Source organism: Zingiber officinale, chromosome 3B, assembly GCF_018446385.1.
Source record: "Zingiber officinale cultivar Zhangliang chromosome 3B, Zo_v1.1, whole genome shotgun sequence".
NCBI classification, from domain to species: Eukaryota; Viridiplantae; Streptophyta; class Magnoliopsida; order Zingiberales; family Zingiberaceae; genus Zingiber; species Zingiber officinale.
The window spans coordinates 121,010,964-121,032,098 of record NC_055991.1 but is presented as its reverse complement, the minus strand read 5'-3'; the positions used below and the strand labels follow the sequence as shown (position 1 = coordinate 121,032,098).

Below are 21,135 nucleotides of genomic sequence, written 5' to 3'. Positions count from 1 at the left end.
TTCTATCCAATTGAACATTATTTAAAAAGAATCAAATATATTTTCTATCTAATTAAGCATCATTTACAATGTAAATTCATATTTGATAGAAAATATATTAAATTCTAATTTAATATGTTGTATTTAGAATCTTTGTATTTTAAAAACATAGGAGTAGTTAGATAAATTGATGTTCATTATGTTTAGTTAAGAAGTAGAAATAAAGTTTTTTTTGACATGATGAGTGGATGCAAAATTAAAGTTGTGATAGGATATTTTAAGATAATTTTCTCTAAAAAAATAAGATTTAGAATTTATAATTATAAATATGAAAAAAAAATATATTTTTTTTCTTTATTATTAACTTGGCATGGATGGGTTCACGTTACTTTCATATTAAAACAAGGCAAAAACGTGATGAATTAAAAATATTGATCAATCAAAAATTCCTCCTCTAATATTTGAAAAATATCTTGATTGAATTTCTTTGCTCCAAAATATTCAAATCAGCTCTTTCTTATGACTTTTGTGGAACGAAAATATTCTTCATTATATAAAAAAAATTGTTCCAATAGTCAAATTCGTTTGTCAAAGGGGTTGAAAGCTTAACTAGCTGAGCCAAACTAATGAAAATGAAAGCTCTCCAAGAGCTTGTGATGTTAAAGCTTGAAACCTTTAGGTTCTTGTATTGTTTTGGACAATTCTCTACTTGCCTGTAGCGAACATTCATGGCATGCAGTAACCAAATCAATCAGCAGTGGGTGCAACGAAGTAGTTTTGATAATGTTATCTAGATCAAGGAGATTCAATAACATTGAACAGTCATCCTTACGAGTCTCCTTGAGTCTCATTTCCCTCCAAAACTATAATATCTTGGCATTGGAAATTTCCATGAATGTGAAGCAGCATTGGAAATAAAATGGACAAAGATATTGACAAGTTTGATGAAGAAACTCCTGGCAACTTACCCTGCAAAAAGCTCACAAACGTTTTTGATGTTTTAGGAAATGAATTGACACTTCATCAAAGGGCGCATTCAGATGTGTCTTTTGTACAAAATGGCATGAAGTCAACAATGTATAAGGGGTGATTTCTTTTTTACATACAAATAACCTTAAGTGGAGCAGGATGCAGTGGTCTTCTCACAATATCATATACACCACAGGATAAACAACTTTAAAACAGCCCAACTCCCAGACGTCTCCTTTTATTTCACAAGTCAGCTCAACTTAGCCAGACAACCAAACCATTAGCAAGACAAGCTACGGAGAGCATGCTCTAGCACACTGCTCAGCGAGTTCTGCGGCTATTGGGTGGCTTTAATGATGAAGAAGATTTAGACTTGGCAAAATCAACCAAGTCTTTGAAGAGTGCATCCTCAGGATCGGTTTGTTTTGCTGATGGTGACGAGTCCAGTCCTCCCAAATGTTGTTGATGAAGTGGACTAAGGCTGGTATTTCCCTGATCAGAAGAATAGTTATTTTGAGAAACAGATCCATCACGAACTGTGCCCACACCTGATAAAACATTCTTTTGTTGCTCAAAGAACTGCTGCCTTTGGCCATATTTTGAAGGGGGAGGTGGTAGTAAGCCAGTAGTCTGATTCTCCTGATGAGGTTTTGGAAGTGTCTCTGCACTGGATTTCGTTGCTGAAATGGGCTCGGCATGACTGGTTAGACCATGTGGCTCTAACACTCTGGCTGTATCAGAAGCTAGCAGGGAATGAGATAGGGAAGGTGGCAATGGTGGGTTAGGAGGAGCAACATCATCGTTAAGATAGTCAATTGAGTTTGCCTCTTCCCTGACTGGCTTTGAGGGTTGGGGAGGAGGTTTTAGGGTAGTTGCGTTTCCAGCACAAGAAGAATTCTTGCTCTGCCCTATTGCACTCTCCCTAGAAGTCCTGGAGCAATTTCCAAACATTTTTATTTTGTTAGGTACGTCTATACAACAAAAAAAATGTTGATATGAGGTAGGTCGAGCTCATGATAGAACATAGGCAACAAAGAATAATAACAACCGTGCCTGATAATAGAATAATTTCTAGTTCCAAGTGAATTGAATTTGACATTAGATAAAGAATACAATGACAGTTTTTAGTTCAAATGGTATCATGATTTTGATGTACTTCAGCAAAGGCATTAAGAAATAATACTAAAACGAACGTTGAATGTTAGGACATGCTCAAGTAGAATATCTAAACCAAAAATTATCTATCTGCTTAAGAATATATTATTAAGTCTCCTAGTGCAGCACATCAGTCAAAAAAAAATGGAGAAATAAATTGAGCAAGAAAAAGCTGAACTGTTAGTTGCAAATATCTAAAATTGAGCACATCATAAATTCAGAATTAAATAGAATAAAATAAGAACCAAAAGAAGCAGTTTCATTAATTCACAATCATGTTAGACTCTCATCTTCTAATCAAACTTTGATTATTTCACTAAAGATAAATTTGGCCTAACCAAGAAATTTTAAACCAATCACCAACCAATTCAATTCAAATGTTAGACAAACCAACAGGAAAAATCAACAACAAAGTATTTCATTATGTCTTTTCTAGAAATAAAGAGTTTAGATCAACCCTATTAGTGTATTGTCTACATTGTGATTTGGTCTCAGATGATGGTGATGAGGAAGCTCTCCACCTCCTAATCTGTCTACTAGAGATGCCAAACTTCACTAATACACTGTGGATTGCTGACGTGTTAATCCATTATGTGCTAGTAGTGAATATTACAACTTGTACAAGGTTTCAGCTCAAATTCATTTGGATTATAATGTGACAGTATGAAGCTCATGGAATCATAAGAACCCTTTTCTACGCTGTACGGCGTCATTTACAAGCATAATATGAAATAACATCAGTTTTCTCAAAGAAGGATTCATTCAAGGTGAACCTCTAATATTGTGACTTGCTACAGTGCATGAAGCATGAAATAAATACCAAGAGTATTCTTCTGCCATAAATAAAAACCAAGGTACAACATGTTCAAGCTCAAATTCACCTAAAATGGACTCAAGTCCCACTTGAGCCTCTCCTAGTTGTCTGCATAATTTTTCCCTTGCAATCATGAAAAAAATAACTGTGCATATAGCCAACAAAGTTTCCCTTTGATGCCTCAGTCCCTGTTTGGTCTATTTGGATGAATAACTAGGAAAGGTGAGGGGAAGCAGCATAAAAATGTATATGAATAATCCATGAAATATGTCAATTCAGCAATGGATATTCCCTCCCTCCCCATTACCTTTCTACCCTGCAGCTATATTTCCAACCATGTCAATAAAACCTCCAACTCTTTCTCTTGATGATTATGGATTACTTACAAGGAAAATAAAATCTACTTCTCTTACAAATTATAATGCCACTTGACTTCCGTAACTATCTTTCATCAAGGTGAGATAGCTTAGTATATTCTCTACTTCTTTACAAATTTATTTAAGACTTCATTCAGAAAGGTGAGTATCAGGGACAGAGAGAATCCTCATGTCTAGTACCTGAGAGATAGCTGAGAGAAATCATCCTCAACCTCATCATCCTCATGGTTCATATTGACAATAGGTGCAATCGAAGCAATTGGCACTCCAGCACTAAGAGTAGATCCCTTCAACATATCATTATATCTTTGAAGCACACGCTGAAGTTCATCATTCAGTGCCAGACCCCGACAAAGAATCTCTTCATCTCTGCAACATACAAAAGTCAAACTCTTTATGTATAATTTTTGTTTTTTTCCAAAAGAATTAGTGTCTAAGATCTCAATTCATTATCTCCAGAGTAAAAGTAGCAAAAGTTTTGAGAATGTACTCTGTAGTATTCACAAGAACCATTACACGCTTCTGAAAAGAATGGCATTGCTCAATGAGGTCGACTATAACTTCTTGCTTTAACTCCTGCCATATGCAAAATGATTAATTGTCATTCTGATACTAATTAATATTGAGGTAGAAGAGAATCTGATGAGTCATAATTTTGACCCACTAGCAGCCAACCAATAGTATAAAGAAGGGAAGGCGGTTGAGCTAATATTTAGGTAGTTAGTCGCATAAAAGTCATTGAATTGAGACTCACACTCCCTCTTCAATCATCAAGAGGAAACATAATTCCTAGTTGGTGAAAGAAATTGAAAACATTATGGGAGAAAATACACATTGAGATGAAAGGTTAAAATGATCTAATTTCTATTTCAAAGAAGAATTAGATCAAATTGATCAACTCCATTAGCCTCCCTATCCTTGGTGTTCCTTAGTACTATGCAAACAACAAAAGTGCAATCAAAGGAGAATGCCACCATGTCAACACATCGAGCCTTCCCTTGTTCATCAAGCACCCCACCCTCACCGAAGGCTAACCATTAACAGTTTCTGAAACAACCCCTTGCATTCACTATATTTAATTCTCCACTGACATTGAGGGATGATTTGAGGAGGGAAATGAGTTGGGGGAAGGGGAATAATTTAGTAGACGAGGTAGAAGAGACAAATTTAGAGAAAAATGAATATTTTCAATCAACATAGTGATGTTATTAGTCACTCCTAAGGAAAACAAGGCAATTCCTTAATGGCTAGAGGAATTTCAAATATTTTTTCAAATTTTAATCAACAACCAAAGCAAGTAAAATATTTGGATTGGTTTTAGAAAACCAAAAAAAATAAAGATAAATTAATTAACCCATCCTCTAGCATACAAGATAGGAAAAAGCTTTGGTCTCAACTTACCAATAAAACAATTTGATAGCAACATGACATGCATAAAAGGGACCATATCATCATCCTCATCCAGATTAGCATTGTCATTATCATCGGCATCTCCCAATCATGTTCATCTCAATTACTTGGGATCGAATACATGGATCTTTTCCTCCATTTAACTTTATGCAAGGCTTTGTCACTATATTCAAATCAATAAGATCTCTTTTTACTACATTGATGATTTTTTTTGGCTTTCCTCTGCCCCTGACACCTTCAATTTAGCTCGTCTAGATATAAAATATATTGGTTTCCTTCTAAACATGTCGCTACAATCTTAATCTATTTTCTTAATCTACTGTAACTACACCGAATGCTCATGGATTATCTGCATTGTCAACCATATTTGACCTAAATATTGAAGTTCAACTATATGAATCTCATCCGTCTATTGACCAACAAATATGGTTAAGACTTGTGTTCATTGGTCTAGACAATTTTAAGGTTGACTATCTTAGCCTAATGCAACCCTCAATCTTTTTCATTTGGGCATAGGTCTCATAATGATGTTTTACCTAAAGTCTCAGATATGAATATTTTATTTTATCCTTTCTAATGACTCCACACATCTCGCCATTTTATATCCAATAATTGATTTTTGTAAATGTTACTTCCCAATAATCGAACACTATGATTCTTCTAGCCGAACACCAATTAGTGAAAAAAAATATTATCCTAAAGGGGCACACAGATGATACAAGACTAAGACAGAACAAAGTTTTAATAAGAACTAAGGTGCAAGTTTCACAATTTGAATTATGCATTAAGAGGGCCTAAATTGATACATATAAAAGCATTCACAAAAATAATCAAAGCAATTCATGAAATGAATCAGCTGAGAGAATGTAAGTTGCATGATCATATAGTTACCTTTCTAAAAGCAATAAAAGGGAAAACTCTACCTCATGGTTCTTTGGATCTAATGCATTGAGTATGTCAGATAACACATCTGCTACTCCTTGAGCATTCTGAATTTCCTCCAAGCTGCATCAGGAATTGCATTTCAAATGAATCTTTTTTTTAAAAAAAAAATCCTATATTAACAAAAGATCCAAAAAAATATATTTCACAAAGCACTGTAGCTTACATAAATCTTTTATGCCTCACGTCCTAAAACTAAAACAAAATAACAGATCAAGAGCATTCCAGTATCAGATCATTGTTCATTTGGTAATTAGTTAGAGCGTGCATTCACCCAGTGATACAAAGAATAAAGGGCAACTCGGTGCACGAAGCTCCCGCCAATACGGAGTCCCACGAAAAGGTCTATTGTACGCAACTTTACCTTGCTTTGCAAGAGGTTATTTCCACAACTAGAACTCATGCCCTCTAGGTCACATGGCAGCAACTTTACCGTTGTGCCAAGGCTCCCCTTCTCTTGTTAAGTGAATGGGCACACTATTCACTGTCCTGCAAGTTATATGAATATTACACACATGCATAAATGTTGCTAAGGTTATTTTTATTGTTAGTAGTTAACTACTTTTACAATTAGTAACTTATAGTGATAGGTTGTTCACTCAAACTTAACTGTTTATTCTGGTTGAAATATTTATATATGATGGACTAATACCCTACTTTCTGTGGTGTTGATCCCTAGATCCCCAGGTTGGGGTGTTTTGTGCCCATGATTGGCTCACTAGGATGGCTCTATGATGCCAGACCAGCTTCTACTTTATCCTAGAGCCTTCTTATTGGTTTATTGCTTATGTTTCATTTTCATGTTTACTTTATGTAAATTTTTTTCTACCTTGTTGAGGCTATGGATGTTGGTTCGATTTTGTGTTTGTAATATATGTGGTCTTGTGTCCCTGGAACTTGTTTAGAGCTTACTTTATTTCTGCATAAGTTTTATTTAGAGTAAAGTTCTTACTGATGTGGCTTTGTTTTATACTATTATGTGGTGGATTGCTCTACTTATGGATCTAGCCATGTACTAGGGAGATTGTGTCAAATTTTCTTCAAATGCTCTCCCTTATGATGTGTTTCTCAAGTCATCTCTTGGATGGGATCCCACCTTTGTTTTTTTATTATTATTGAAATCAATTTAGTACAAATTAGATATCTGAAGGGTCAACCAAGCATAACCATTTATTTAATAGACAACTCGAAAATGTAAGGCTCAGCATGTGGTTTACTGAAAGAAACTTGTTCATCAATGGCACATGACCACACTTAGACTCCCTATACTCACAAGACCAATAAATTGTCAGTCTAATTCAGTATGACAAATATGTGAACTTTGGTTGCAAAGATACATTCTGAATTCAATTTCATTTAGTACCAAAATTATTTCAGAACAAAAGCAAAGAATAGCACCTAATATTGAACAAAACATTTAAAAAAATAAAGATATCGAAGGTTAAACTTTAGTTAATATGCAATAAACTATGAGCTTAAAGTGATCAACTATGAAATTAAGAACATTTGTGAAACCAAAAGGACAAAGAAAGTACCTGAGAGCAGAAAAATCAGACTGAAGTGAAGCTCCTACATCAGCAGTCTCAAATGCTGATGCAGCATTTTCAAATGATGACGTAGCATTTTCATATCCTGATGCAGCAGGCTGATATGAGATAGGATGATTTTGTGGTGGGGTAAATAATGGCACAGTGTTCTCAGTATGGGGTGGGAACTCAATTCCAGCAGCCTAAGTCAATCCATAAAGTAAATACTAGACGATCAATAGGAGCAACATTAACAGCCCTATAATGTAAGAAACTGACAAAGTGGAAGTAAAGAGAAACATAATAAATATCTGTTGGTCAGATCAGATCTTGAAGCATTCTAAGAACACATTCAAATATTCAAAAGCATGCCCCACTCCAAAAAAAAACACTTCAAATAACATAATCATCAAGTTCTATGTAAATCTCTATCACTAGTAATTCCCAAACATTTTAAATTGAATTTTCTTTGCTTTCACTCTATGCCTCACTCCTACAACCCCAATTATCAGCTAGTCAAATTATTGGATCATTTGATCATTGTGCATGCTCATATCATCTATAGAGTGCATAACAAAGATGAATTATGACATACCAAGGATGTTAATAAATATTTTTGTGATAAAGAACACATAAACATTCCCTAGGGCTAAAATAACATCTTGAAATTGCTGCAACTAGATAATGATTCATGTTGTAGCAAAAATTTCAAAGAAAACCAAAAACTGCATGAGGTTTTCCACTTAACATATTAAGAATTTATCAGCATATAATTATAAACTATTGATTTCATTCAATGGTAAGGTATTAACTGGGGACAAAAACAATAAAGGTGCCAGGACAAATGCATACTCTAAGTTCTCTGTATGCAGCATGATATTGGGGATATTTTCCTACTGCTCCTCCAAAAGCCTCTTGCCATGCATCAATTAGGACTAGTATCTTTTCTCTTACATTTAAATCTGACTGCAAATAAAATTAAGATGTAATTCAGTTGTATGAGAGGTGCTAACAGAAGATCAGATCATAACTAAAAGAAATACTTACTTTTTTCTTCACTATTTTGACCATTTCATGTAAAATATCTCGCTCAACAATTTGTTGGTGAACGTTATCCCCACAATTTTTACTCAGAGTTTCTAGCACCTAGTTAAAGTTTTCCAGAAATAGTATCATCAATGCAATCTGAATACAAACAAAAACAATAGGCATAATGAAGTTCTAAGGCCAAAAAAAAAACAAAGGTAGAAGAGCCACATTAGAAAGATATTTGTTTCATGAGTTCAGTGTGAAAGGCTGAAAGCACAGTTTAGCCAACGAATTTTAGTTTTCTTCTGACTTGAATCAGTCAAACTCAAATTAACTTGCAATTAGTTTAACTACTATGGATCAGGGTAAACCCAATGCAAATAGAAACAGGCAAATTGAATTACACTAACAATAGTTAAAATGGGTTATCTGAACAAAACTAGGTGGTTTTGAGTCCTTTGACCACTTTCACTCAAATTGTTCAACTGCATGCACTCTGCTCTAATTATTAGGAGAGTAAAGTTCTAAACACATTTAGGCTGTGTTTCTCTTAGAATTTTTTCCCCAGTTCTCCATGTTCCATATCAAAGTAAAGGAAATCTATCAACAAAAAATGTGCTTGATGATAATTTTTTTCCTTATATTTTAGAGGAAGACCAATCATCCTATGTATAAAAAATAATTTTTTATTAGATAGGGAAGTCAAAAAAAAGATTGCAAATGTTCTTTGAAAATTCCTATTTTTCTAACAAAGGAAAACTGGACATTTTTCCAGAAGCTAACATGCTTAATTTTTTTATCTTTGAAAATCATTCAGAAAATTGAATGTCAATATCCACTTGCCCCTTCTCATGCTTCGAGATAAGAATGATTATCCTGTACTTTTCTCTTTTCTCAGTCCTTTATAAGAGAGATTTTGAAATCATCCTAACCAACAAGTCATTCCTTCAATTTTATCCACTTGACACATGGATGATGGATCCATCTGAATTTTGAGGTCAAAGCATATTAGTTAAACCAAGAGAACAAAGGATTTCAACCACGAGATTACTTGCATTGGTACATATATTTATGAGGCATCAATGCACATATTAACAATATTCTGGTTATTGGCTCATGACATGAGCACCAACACACTATCAGTGAACCAAATCCTTGTCCATTAACATTGACAAATTTGGTGAATGTGTTTCAGACAATATGTACAGAGTAAACAAATCCAAGACTAGATGGAATAATATTATCACAAGATTTCAATAACTGATTTGGTGATTGTGTTTCAGACAATATATACAGAGTAAACAAATCCAAAATTAGATGGAATAATATTGTCACGAGATTTCAGCAAATGATTTTAGCACCAAAAGATCGATTAAAATTAGTAATGATTTCTTCCTAGTTCCTACTATGGAACAAGGCCCTTTTAGTTTCAGCAAACATTAACTTACACACTTATGTGATGTGTCTAAAAAAACCCTGCTTATATACTTATATATAATTCGTGTTGTTGGAAAGCCAAACAAATTGTAGTACATTAGTTAGAATACTTAGTCGTATATACATATGGTCGGAAAGGGCGCGAAAAGGATATGGTTAAACATGATACATGTGAGTGTAAATATTTTATACAAGAATAAATTGACCACAAGGGATGAAATTAATTTATATAATGAGTTTATAGTTGAAAATCTCACTATGATCAATGGCATCAATTTCTACATATTTTGTTGCACCTGAAACCTTTAACCTATCATATAATTATTTTTTGTAGTCACTGGTATTCGTTTAAGCCTGTACTCTTCTCATATTTGTAGAAATCCATAATGATACCGAGTAAACCCAACTTGAAGCCTCATAGGGAGTCAAGATTATATGACAGGATAAATATTGGGAGTACATATTACAAGCGTGTATATCATTATGAGATAAAGACTATTAGGACAAACCTGAATTAGAATAGTTCTATGATAGTGATGCAAAGTCCTTTATGGTCTCTTAATGATATTTCATACACTTGCCTAGAATTGAAACGATATCTAGCAAGAAATTTTAAGTAATCTTATGCATAACTACTATGGTCAATGATGGATATTGCAATGTACATGACAATTTGTATCAGTAAACATACAAAATATAATTCCATTGTACACGCTTTAGAAGTTGTTTTTCATATGTGCTTACACTGTGAAATCTTAAACGACATATATTTTACAAATACTTGCTAAAGAATCTGTAGTAAATTCATGGATAGGGCACAACACATAGGATTCTACAGTAAAATTGTATAAGCCTGTCAAGACGATGGCTCAAATTATTTTTTACTATTACATGTGGCATCCCCAATTGAAGAGAACTTGAGCAGTTAGACCAACAAAAAACTAATATAGCTGCATTCCTTCTAAAGAATTGTAACTAAAACACTGTACATTTGTCATGAATAATTTCATTTTTAATATCAGGAAAGTTTTGTTACTTTTAATATAATTAGAGGAAGAGAAGAGAAAATACTTACAAATAGTGCCAGAAGTTGAATTTTTGGATTCTTACTTCCAAGGCGCTTCTTTAGTATTTTCAGTGCATCCTTGGCTTGTCTGCTCAGATTTGTAAAAAGAAATGTCAATATTGTAACATCAATTTAGTAATAACAAGAATCTATAAGAGAAACATAAACGTGTGTGTGTGTGTGTGTGTGTGTGTGTGTATATATATATATATATATTAATATAATAAAATAACTAATACGTAATGAGGATCAAATAGCACAGTGAAATTAAATATTAAGATGCTTAGTTAATCAGCCTATTAACAATACCCCCTTAATTAATTTACATATTGGTTGTGTGTAAATATATATGCATATATACAATACCATTGGCATATCTATATAGATAGATGAATGTCCTCAAAATTAGTTAATATAATACACTAAAAAGATAAGATTGACACTCATAATCTATACATATAGTGTTACATCAAGTACAGCAACTTCATAAGTATGTTTCGCGCTAAATTTCTCTAATCATACACAAGAAAGTTCACTCCTTCAAAAATGAAGATGCTTAAGAAAAAGGGAATGCCCGCTGATGGGCAATATCAAGTATACGATTCAGTTGACGCTTATGTAACCATCGAAAGGCTCAAATCTATCAACAGTTTGTTTTGGATAACCAAAGAAACTAGCTGAAGAAAGGTGGAAACAGGCAGCATCCATGCTCACCGATAAATCCCAAAGCCACCAAGTGACTCATCCATCTAGTAACTTCCCTCACCATAAAACTAAATGCAACACCAAAACAAAAGAAAATGCCTCGACAAATCGAGATCTACTAAACGGAAAGCGCAAGCAACGAAAGGTACCCAGGATCCATGTTAATAATGTCGCACAACTCGATGTTGATCGCCCAGTCCGGACCGATCAGTGAATCGCTCGTAGCCCGTTCCGCACACACCGCCGCCGTAGTAGCCATCATAAACTAATCTGCTCGTGTAAGGAAACAATGAGCACACCAAACAAAAGTCGAGCAAAATATCAAATCGCAACACACCAAAAGAAACCCTCCGAGAACCCTCAAAACCACCTTCTTCCTACGAAACAAAAACCAGAAGCAGAAGAACACCGCAGATTCATGGCATTCCAGGAGTAAATCAATCAGATCGTGAGCGAGGGTCTACCTTCAAACCAGCGAGCGATGAAAAATCCCTCTCTGCAAAATTCTTATCTTAAGAAGGAATTAAGAAGCCGAAAAGGCAGATTAGATCGTCAGAGAGCAAAGAAGAAGTCGTCGGCGGTTCGAGGGATCGCGAGGAATATAATAGCAAACATCTACTCCGTCCTCATTCTTTCACACGGGCTCGCATTTCTAGTCAAAATCCACCGCCACGAAGTCTAACTTTACGAACGGGTTAACGGTTATCGAAACCCGATCCAATCGATCGGATCCACCAATTCCTCTCTTTTCGGATTTACAATCCGATTGGGCCCGCTTTGTAAAGTTAGTACTTTTCTGCTTTATGAAACCACGTGGTCCATCCCCGGTTCGGGTTTGAAATTACGGATTCGGATTCTGTAGAGTAGCTTCGACTCCACCGACTTATTAATCGGGTTGGGACATCGAAGCGACTTGGGAGCGATCCGGACGTAAAGATAAAGTTAATAGTTTGTTAGGAAAGTTAATCAGTTGTTCTGTCGTTCGATAACTGAATTAGGTGCTTGTTTAGGTGTCATTTCAATTAATCTGTACATGCATAATATTTATTTTAACATATATTCGACGCAATCTGAATAGATTGTAATCTTTGTTCTTTATTAATTATCTATGAGATTGTCCTTTAAATTATTGCTTCATTAGGCAGAAGGAATCGTTATCGGATAGAGGCTTATCACTAATTCAGTAAATTAGAAAAAGATGGAGCTGACTAAGATTAGAAGGGAGTAGTTACCTTTTTCAACGTCGGTGGAAAGGTTTGAAAACAAAAAACCTAAAGAAAAGTATTTGAAATGCAATATTAATTTCATTATTTTATTTTTAGTCTTATTCGGTTTATACAAACTTTGATTTACCTTATTTTCGTGATAAGAAGATTTTTAAGAGGTTTCTTCGTTTTTAAAAGAAAAAAAAAACTAATGACTCACTTTATAAGTCCATATATAAACTATAGAATAAAAAATTGGAATTCTGAACCACATTAAGAAAATCGAGTTAACGTTGTTTGTTTATTTTCTTAATACAGGCATATAACGTGGTTGTTTCCGGAAGAAATTTATATATAATAATAATATTATTATTATTATTATTATTATATTATCTATTTTAAGTCTAACCTCTTGTATCTTTATTTTTGAATTCTATTCAAAATAGCTTAGGTTAATAAAGATATCTTACATCTTTTTAATTTCATGTTTTTTTTCATATCTTTCTAATATGAAATTTTGATTATATTACCATCAATCCTCCCCTCAAACAAAGAACAATCATTACTCTCATGGTTCGGACCTCCCCATGACATCTAGTTATCCAGACCTACTTCGGGTCTCCCCGCGAGCATCCATCTGGTCACTCTTGACCTGCTCCAAGTCTCCTCGTGAGTATTCAGTTACCCTGATCTACTCCGACCCTCCCCATGTGCATCTAATTATTCTTGACCTGCTCTGAGCCTTTCTGTGAGTATCCGATCACCCTGACCTGCTTCGGACCTCCCCGTAAGTATTCGCATCTGATTACTCTTGATTTGCACTAGGCTTGTCCGTGCATCCAGTTAATATGACCTACTTGGGCCTCCCTATAAGTTCGTTTAAGGGAACCCCACATGACATCTAGTATTATTGACGGGTAACTCATATTTGGATGGAGTCAATGTAATTGATGTTATGAAAGAAAAATCTATTAAAATTTTTTGTAATAAAATCTGTTACGATTTTATATAATAGAATTCTGTTACGGTTTTTCATAATAGAATTCTGTTGCAATTTTTCATAACAAAATTCTGTTATGATTTTATCGGACCTGGAGTTTATGCATTATTTATAGGGATGATTGTAAACTTATTGAACAACAACAATCATAAGAATTATGTAATGTAATTCTTTTGTGTAAAGAGAATTCTAGTAAAGCTTTGGCCATTTTTGTGGAGTAGGCACGCCGTCGAATCACGGTAACTCTTCTTCTTTCTCTTCTTCTCCTTCCTCGTGTTTGCTCTCCTTTTATGCGTCTTTGTCTTGTTGCTCCGCACGATCTCTTTTCTCTCTTCCTCTTCTTTCGCGCTTTAGAGGTTGAGAGGTGTTGCCCTCTCTTTGCGCAACAATTGGTCTCAGAACTATAGGTTTTTAGCGGATTTCTTCAACATGTCGAGGATGACTTTTATGAAATTTGATATGGTGAAGTTTGACGGAACTGGAAACTTCGGATTATGGCAGAGAAGAGTTAAGTGTTAAACCTTCGGACGCGGCTAGAGAGGGGGGTGTGAATAGCCGACCCCAAATTCACGTTTCTTCCTACAATTTTAGTTAGCGCAGCGGAAATAAAAGATAGAAACGAAACAGGAGAATATCAAACCTCAAACGCGACGATATAACGAGGTTCGGAGATGATACTCCTACTCCTCGGCGTGTCCGTAAGGTGGACGAATCCTATCAATCCGTCGGTGGATGAGACCCCGGAAAACCGGCTAATAAAAACTCCTTCTGGGTGGAGAAACCTCGCCACAATCTCTCTTGCAACAGCAAGATCGGAGTACAAAGATAAAGCAAGAAGCCAAGAACAATATGAATGTAAAAGCACTAGTTTGCTTGCCTTCTCGTCGACTGGTGATGAAGCAACCACTTCACGGATGCCAACAACAGCAGCAACTGATCAGTTGGAGTCCAGCCGAGGGAAGCTCACACGAAGCTTCAGCAGTAGAGAGCTCAGCAAAGCTCAGATCACAGGAGCAAGAAGAAGTCAGCCGCTCTGTAGAGGCCCTCCACCTCTTGATTTATATGAACCTGCGAAGAAGAAGACACAGAAATCTAGCCGTTGTGACTCAACGGCTAGACCTGGACCGATCAGGCTCCACCCTGATCGATCCAGGACGGATCTGATCGGTCAAGGGACCGATCAGGCCGTAAGCTGATCGGTCCCCAGACCGATCCCAACTCTCACAGAGAGTTGGTTGCAGAGCCCTGATCGGTCTGTGGACCGATCAGGCCATAGGTAGATCGGTCCACAGACCGATCCCTCCTATTCCTTCTCCCAATCTGTTTGGTCACTGATCGGTCCACAGACCGATCAGATGACCCACAGTGAGAATCAGTGTATCACTGGATCGGTCAGCAGATACCCATAGTATCATTGGATCGGTCAGCAGACCGATCCAATTTCCCAGCCTTAAACCTAAAGCCTTCCTGATCTAGAGAACGAGCTACCGAGCCCTCTCTGACCTAGTCCGGAGAACGAGCTACCGAGCCCTCTCCGACTTCCACGTCCGGTCCAGAGAACGAGCTACCGAGCCCTCTCTGACCTAGTCCAGAGAACGAGCTACCGAGCCCTCTCTGACTTCCACGTCCGGTCCAGAGAACGAGCTACCGAGCCCTCTCGGATCTAGTCCGGAGAACGAGCTACCGAGCCCTCTCCGACTTCGTCCGGTCCAGAGAACGAGCTACCGAACCCTCTCTGACCTAGTCCAGAGAACGAGCTACCGAGCCCTCTCTGACTCCATCCAGTCCAGAGAATGAGCTACCGAGCCCTCTCTGACCTAGTCCGGAGAACGAGCTACCGAGCCCTCTCCGACTCCATCCAGTCCAGAGAACGAGCTACCTAGCCCTCTCCGACCTCCCATGCCAAGCTTCCATACTTGGACTTTTCCCCATGCCAAGCTCCCTGCTTGGACTTTTCCCGTGCCAAGCTCTCTGCTTGGACTTTTCCGTGCCAAGTCTCCATACTTGGGCTTTTCCCGAATCAGGTCAACTCAAGTCGGGTCAACCAGGTCAACCTTGACCAAAGGTTGCACCCACAATCCCCCAAGTTCCTATTCTTGTCAAACATTAAAATACAACTTCTCTATTCTTGTCAAACATCAAAATATACCTCGAGTCAGGTCAACTCGAGTCGGGTCACCCAGGTCAACCTTGACCTAAGGTTGCACCAACAATCTCCCCCTTTTTGATGTTTGACAAAAACCATAATCAAGTTAGGTTAACCCGATAACCTAACTTAGGTTTTCCAATAGTTCTCCAATGTTCTTCCTTGAACATTCTCTGAACATTCTCCCCAAACTCCAATGTTCTTCCTTGAACATTCTCTGGACATTCTCCCCCTTTTTGACACACATCAAAAAGAGTGAATCAAGGTCAAGAGTTTCTTCCTAATGAAAGTCCCATACCTTTCATTGAAACCCTTAATTTCCCCCTTGATACTAAAATCAACAATCAACTTAGTGATAATCACTTATAAAAAAAAAACTTGACGAGCAAAAATTCCCCCTAAAAGTCAACTCCCCCTGATGGTCAACTCCTCCTTGACCATTAGGTAAAACTCCCCCTAATGGTCAACTCCTCCTTGACCATTAGGTAAAACTCCCCCTAATGGTCAACTCCTCCTTGACCATTGTACCAACAATGTCTTGGAGAGTTTCAACCCTTTAGAAATCTAAGCACAAACTTCCATAGCTGAAATTTCAGACAACAGTCGAAAATCAGCATTTTGACACGCTCTGATCGGTCACCAGACCGATCAGGACTCCACTGGATCGGCCACCAGACCGATCCACACTGCCCTGGATCGGTCCAGTGACCGATCCAGACTTCCCTGGACCGATTAGGATCTTCTCTGATCGGTCCACAATTCTCTGATAAGAATTTCTGATTTTTCTCCCGAAATTCAGAAACCCCTAAAAAAATTACAGAAAATTCCAAAAATTATAAAATTTTGAGGATACATTCCTCATAACATATATTATCATGAAAAAAAATAATTTTCTATGAAAATAACTCCCATTTTTAAATCTTGATACAAAGTTCGAAAGACTTTGAAATAGCTCAAGGTTAATCCATCTTTGTATCAACTTGCTCAATGATGAATGTTATCACTAGAAAAGCTTCATCAAGGTTTTTCAAATCGATTTTGAAATGATTTTAAACCATTCAATTTAGGACCACAATCTTAGGGCTACATGACTTGTACGCAAGTTTTCCCTATGATCCTCAATTTCGAATTAGGTTCATCTAGGTACAAGAACTATGCACCTTGATCCTAACTCATCATCCTAATATCTCACACACATTTAAGGTGTATCAAACACATCCAAGTCAATTTTGATGTGAGATATGAGTTTAGGTCATCTTAAGCTAAGTTCTCATGCATTTTCTAAACAACAATTAGATCTCCATATCAAATTATGTTTTTATCCTTAAATCAATATAATTGATCATAAATGCAAGAGATGATGACATGGCATAAAATAATATCATAAGTGGAAATATGTGCCAATGTCATGATGTCATGGTATAAAGTATGAAACTTAAATAAGGCATGACATATAACTAACCTAAGTATTATCATGACATTTCAAATGATAATAAGTTAAATATGATGTCATGACATGTCATATGACAAACAATGTATGACAAATAACATATAAAGGTATAGAAAATACCTAATTCTAGCCTTAGTTGCTATTTTTGTTAATTTTGATCATTTTACCATAAATTCTATATTCCTAAGTGTAATAGACCTAAAATCATATACTAAAGATTTTTAGATCACTATGTGCCAATTAGATTGACCCTAGAAAACTCCTCAAATGTGGTTGGCACATCCTAATCACCTTAGGAATAATTTTTAATTTCATTTTCAAGGCTTGATTACACCTTGAAAATTCCTAAAATGCCACCTTTTGCCATGAGTAGGTTAACTACCTATCCAATTAAGGTTGGCACACCCTAAACCATCTAGCGTGAAGGAATCACGCTCCTAGGAACCCAATACCTATTTGAGCTCATTGGGTTCACTAAATATTCACTAGGGATGACTTCCCTAGCAACCCTCCTAATGACCCTCCTAGGCTTTAAAGCCTTGGTCATTTGGGACTCATCAAGATCAACTCTAGGGGTGACTCCCCTTGTGACCTTGGTGATGGTCTTCCTAGCCCTAGGTCTTGTTCCATAATCGAATGGAACATTATGATAAGCGGACTTGACCACTTGAGACTTAGGTTTGTGACCCAAACCTCTCATGTCCTTGGGCTTTGATTTTTGACCCTTAGACCCTAGAGTTGACTTCTCCAAATTCTTAAGAGCCTTTTTTAAAGTGTCAAGTCTTGACCTCAAGACTTGATTTTCCTTCTTTAATACCTCAAGCTTTAATTTTCTATTTTTCTTTGAGGTATTCCTAGGCATATGTCTAGTTGGTTTGGGATTCCTATCTAGGTTTTCCTTAACCTTAGATGAGTTAACTCTAGGGTTGGCATTTCTAGCATTGTCCTTATCTAGGCTAACATGTTTGGCACCTAAGCACATGTATCAGTTTCTATGGTTATCATGCTTATCATTATTGACAATTGCAATAAAACTACTAGCATGTGTCTTATTAGAATTGCAAGAATGTGCCTTAAAGGATACCTTAGGGTTTGCCTTAGCTCCCCCCATAGATGTGCTTGGTCTTTTGTCCTTGTGAGGTTGCCTCCCCCTTGGACATTGACTCCTATAATGTCCCCTTTGCTTGCATTGGAAGCACACCACGTGCTCCTTGCCCTTGCGTATCGGGACTCCAGCTTCCTTGACTTTTGGTGCCGGTGGAGTCTTCCTAATCCTCTTTGGACATTTACTTTTGTAATGCTCATATTCCCTACACTCAAAGCACATTATATGTAATTTACTTGAAATTAAGTTGCTTAAGTTACCTAGGGTTGAGGATGGATATAAGCTCTCTCTTTCATCCCTTCCGGAGGTAGAGGCTTCTTCTTTTTGCTCCAGTCTTGAAGAAGAACTCTCCTCCTCTTCTTCCTTAGATGTTGAGTAGCCCTCAACTTCTAATTCCATACCTCCATGATGTGAGCTACTTGGCTCACTTGACTCCTCTTCATGACTTGAATTGGAGCTCTCCTCATGGAACTTAGCCAAGTTGTTCCACAACTCCTTGGCATTGTTGTATCCACCTATCTTACACAAGATATCATTAGGTAATGAAAATTCAAAAATTTTCGTTATCTCGTCGTTGATTATGGATTGGTGGATTTGTTCTTTCGTCCACTTCTTCTTCTCGAGAGGTTCTCCTTCTTTATCCACAGGAGGAATAAAACCTACTTGTACACAATTCCAATTTACTAGGTTAGTCATAAGAAAATACTTCATTCTTACCTTCCAATACGCGAAGTCGTCGCGATCGTAGAAGGGTGGAATCGTGACATCTTCTCCAAGTTGATCCATTCTCTAGCTCGTGCTCCCCCGGGTGTTAATCCGACGAAGAGCGACCTCGCTCTGATACCACTTGTTAGAACCTTCGGACGCGGCTAGAGAGGGGAGGTGTGAATAGCCGACCCCAAATTCACGTTTCTTCCTACAATTTTAGTTAGCGCAGCGGAAATAAAAGATAGAAATGAAACAGAAGAATATCAAACCTCAAACGCGACGATATAACGAGGTTCGGAGATGATACTCCTACTCCTCGACATGTCCGTAAGGTGGACGAATCATATCAATCCGTCGGTGGATGAGACCCCGGAAAACCGGCTAATAAAAACTCCTTCTGGGTGGAGAAACCTCGCCACAATCTCTCTTGCAACAGCAAGATCGGAGTACAAAGATAAAGCAAGAAGCCAAGAACAATATGAATGTAAAAGCACTAGTTTGCTTGCCTTCTCGTCGACTGGTGATGAAGCAACCACTTCACGGATGCCAACAACAGCAGCAACTGATCAGTTGGAGTCCAGCCGAGGGAAGCTCACACGAAGCTTCAACAGTGGAGAGCTCAGCAAAGCTCAGATCGCAGGAACAAGAAGAAGTCAGCTACCCTGTAGAGGCCCTCCACCTCTTGATTTATATGAACCTGCGAAGAAGAAGACACAGACACAGAAATCTAGCCGTTGTGACTCAACGGCTAGACCTGGACCGATCAGGCTCCACCCTGATCGATCCAGGACGGATCTGATCGGTCAGGGGACCGATCAGGCCCTAGGTTGATCGGTCCCCAGACCGATCCCAACTCTCACAGAGAGTTGGTTGCAGAGCCCTGATCGGTCTGTGGACCGATCAGGCCATTCCTTCTTCCAATCTGTTTGGTTACTGATCGGTCACTAGATCGATCAGATGACCCAGTGTATCATTGGATCGGTCAGCAGACCGATCCAGATACCCATAGTATCACTAGATCGGTCAGCAGACCGATCCAATTTCCCAGCCTTAAACCTAAAGCCTTCCTGATCTAGAGAACGAACTACCGAGCCCTCTCTAACCTAGTCCGGAGAACGAGCTACAGAGCCCTCTCCGACTTCCACGTCCGGTCCAGAGAACGAGCTACCGAGCCCTCTCTGACCTAGTCCAGAGAACGAGCTACCGAGCCCTCTCTGACTTCCACGTCCGGTCCAGAGAAAGAGCTACCGAGCCCTCTCGGATCTAGTCCGGAGAACGAGCTGCCGAGCCCTCTCCGACTTCGTCCGGTCCAGAGAACGAGCTACCGAGCCCTCTCCGACTCCATCCAGTCCAGAGAACAAGGTACCGAGCCCTCTCCGACCTCCCATGCCAAGCTTCCATACTTGGACTTTTCCCCGTGCCAAGCTCCCTGCTTGGACTTTTCCCGTGCCAAGCTCCATGCTTGGACTTTTCCGTGCCAAGTCTCCATACTTGGACTTTTCCCGAATCAGGTCAACTCAAGTCGGGTCAACCAGGTCAACCTTGACCAAAGGTTGCACCCACAATCCCCCAAGTTCCTATTCTTGTCAAACATCAAAATACAACCTATCTATTCTTGTCAAACATCAAAATATACCTCGAGTCAGGTCAACTCGAGTCGGGTCACCCAGGTCAACCTTGACCTAAGGTTGCACCAACATTAAGGACTTGTTGGTGCAACAAGGCATGGTGAAGGCGCTAAGAGAAAGGAAACTGAAAAGCATAGAGAGATTAGATTGGGAAAAACTTCAGGCAAAGGCAGTAACAACAATCAGACTTTGTCTTACAGATGATGTGATGTACCATGTCATGGACGAGTAGTCACCGGTGGCAGTTTGGCAAAAGCTGGAAAGTTGGTACATGTCAAAGTTATTAACAAACAAACTGTATCTCAAATAGAAATTATTTGGGAAGAAGATGACAAAAGGAATCGATCTGAATTAGCACATCAACATATTCAACTAGATTGTGAGCGATCTGAAGCGGGTTGATGTGAAGATCGAAGACGAGAACAAGGCGCTGATGTTGTTGAATTCTATACCTTCATCTCCTACATACGAGAATTTGGTTACT

General features: G+C 37.8%; 1 protein-coding gene across 2 annotated transcripts; it reads right to left on the bottom strand.

Moving 5' to 3' along the window:
* Window positions 1-998: 998 nt before the first annotated feature.
* LOC121967498 (TOM1-like protein 4) lies at window positions 999-12,051 on the bottom strand. 2 transcript variants are annotated; one of them, XM_042517767.1, is made up of 11 exons: window positions 11,874-12,051; window positions 11,747-11,786; window positions 11,559-11,679; window positions 10,714-10,792; window positions 8,220-8,318; window positions 8,025-8,138; window positions 7,182-7,375; window positions 5,628-5,709; window positions 3,785-3,870; window positions 3,475-3,663; window positions 999-1,879 (listed from the first exon to the last, which is right to left on the bottom strand). In XM_042517767.1, exons 3-11 carry the CDS (start codon window positions 11,669-11,671, stop codon window positions 1,270-1,272), a joined length of 1,566 nt encoding a protein of 521 aa, XP_042373701.1. In that variant the 5' UTR covers window positions 11,672-11,679; window positions 11,747-11,786; window positions 11,874-12,051; the 3' UTR covers window positions 999-1,269. The 2 variants fall into 2 exon arrangements, with proteins under 2 accessions (XP_042373701.1, XP_042373700.1); XM_042517766.1 differs by lacking the exon at window positions 11,747-11,786.
* Between the last annotated feature and the right edge of the window lie 9,084 nt (window positions 12,052-21,135).

Excerpts from the sequence above, each read along its gene's own strand:
- LOC121967498 (XM_042517767.1), bottom strand. The coding sequence starts at position 11,671 with ATGATGGCTACTACGGCGGCGGTGTGTGCGGAACGGGCTACGAGCGAT. Across the intron at positions 7,376-8,024 it reads CTGCATACAGAGAACTTAGA|GCTGCTGGAATTGAGTTCCC; the intron begins GTATGCATTTGT and ends GGATTGACTTAG. Across the intron at positions 1,880-3,474 it reads TTCTCTCAGCTATCTCTCAG|GACTTCTAGGGAGAGTGCAA; the intron begins GTACTAGACATG and ends AAATTGCTCCAG.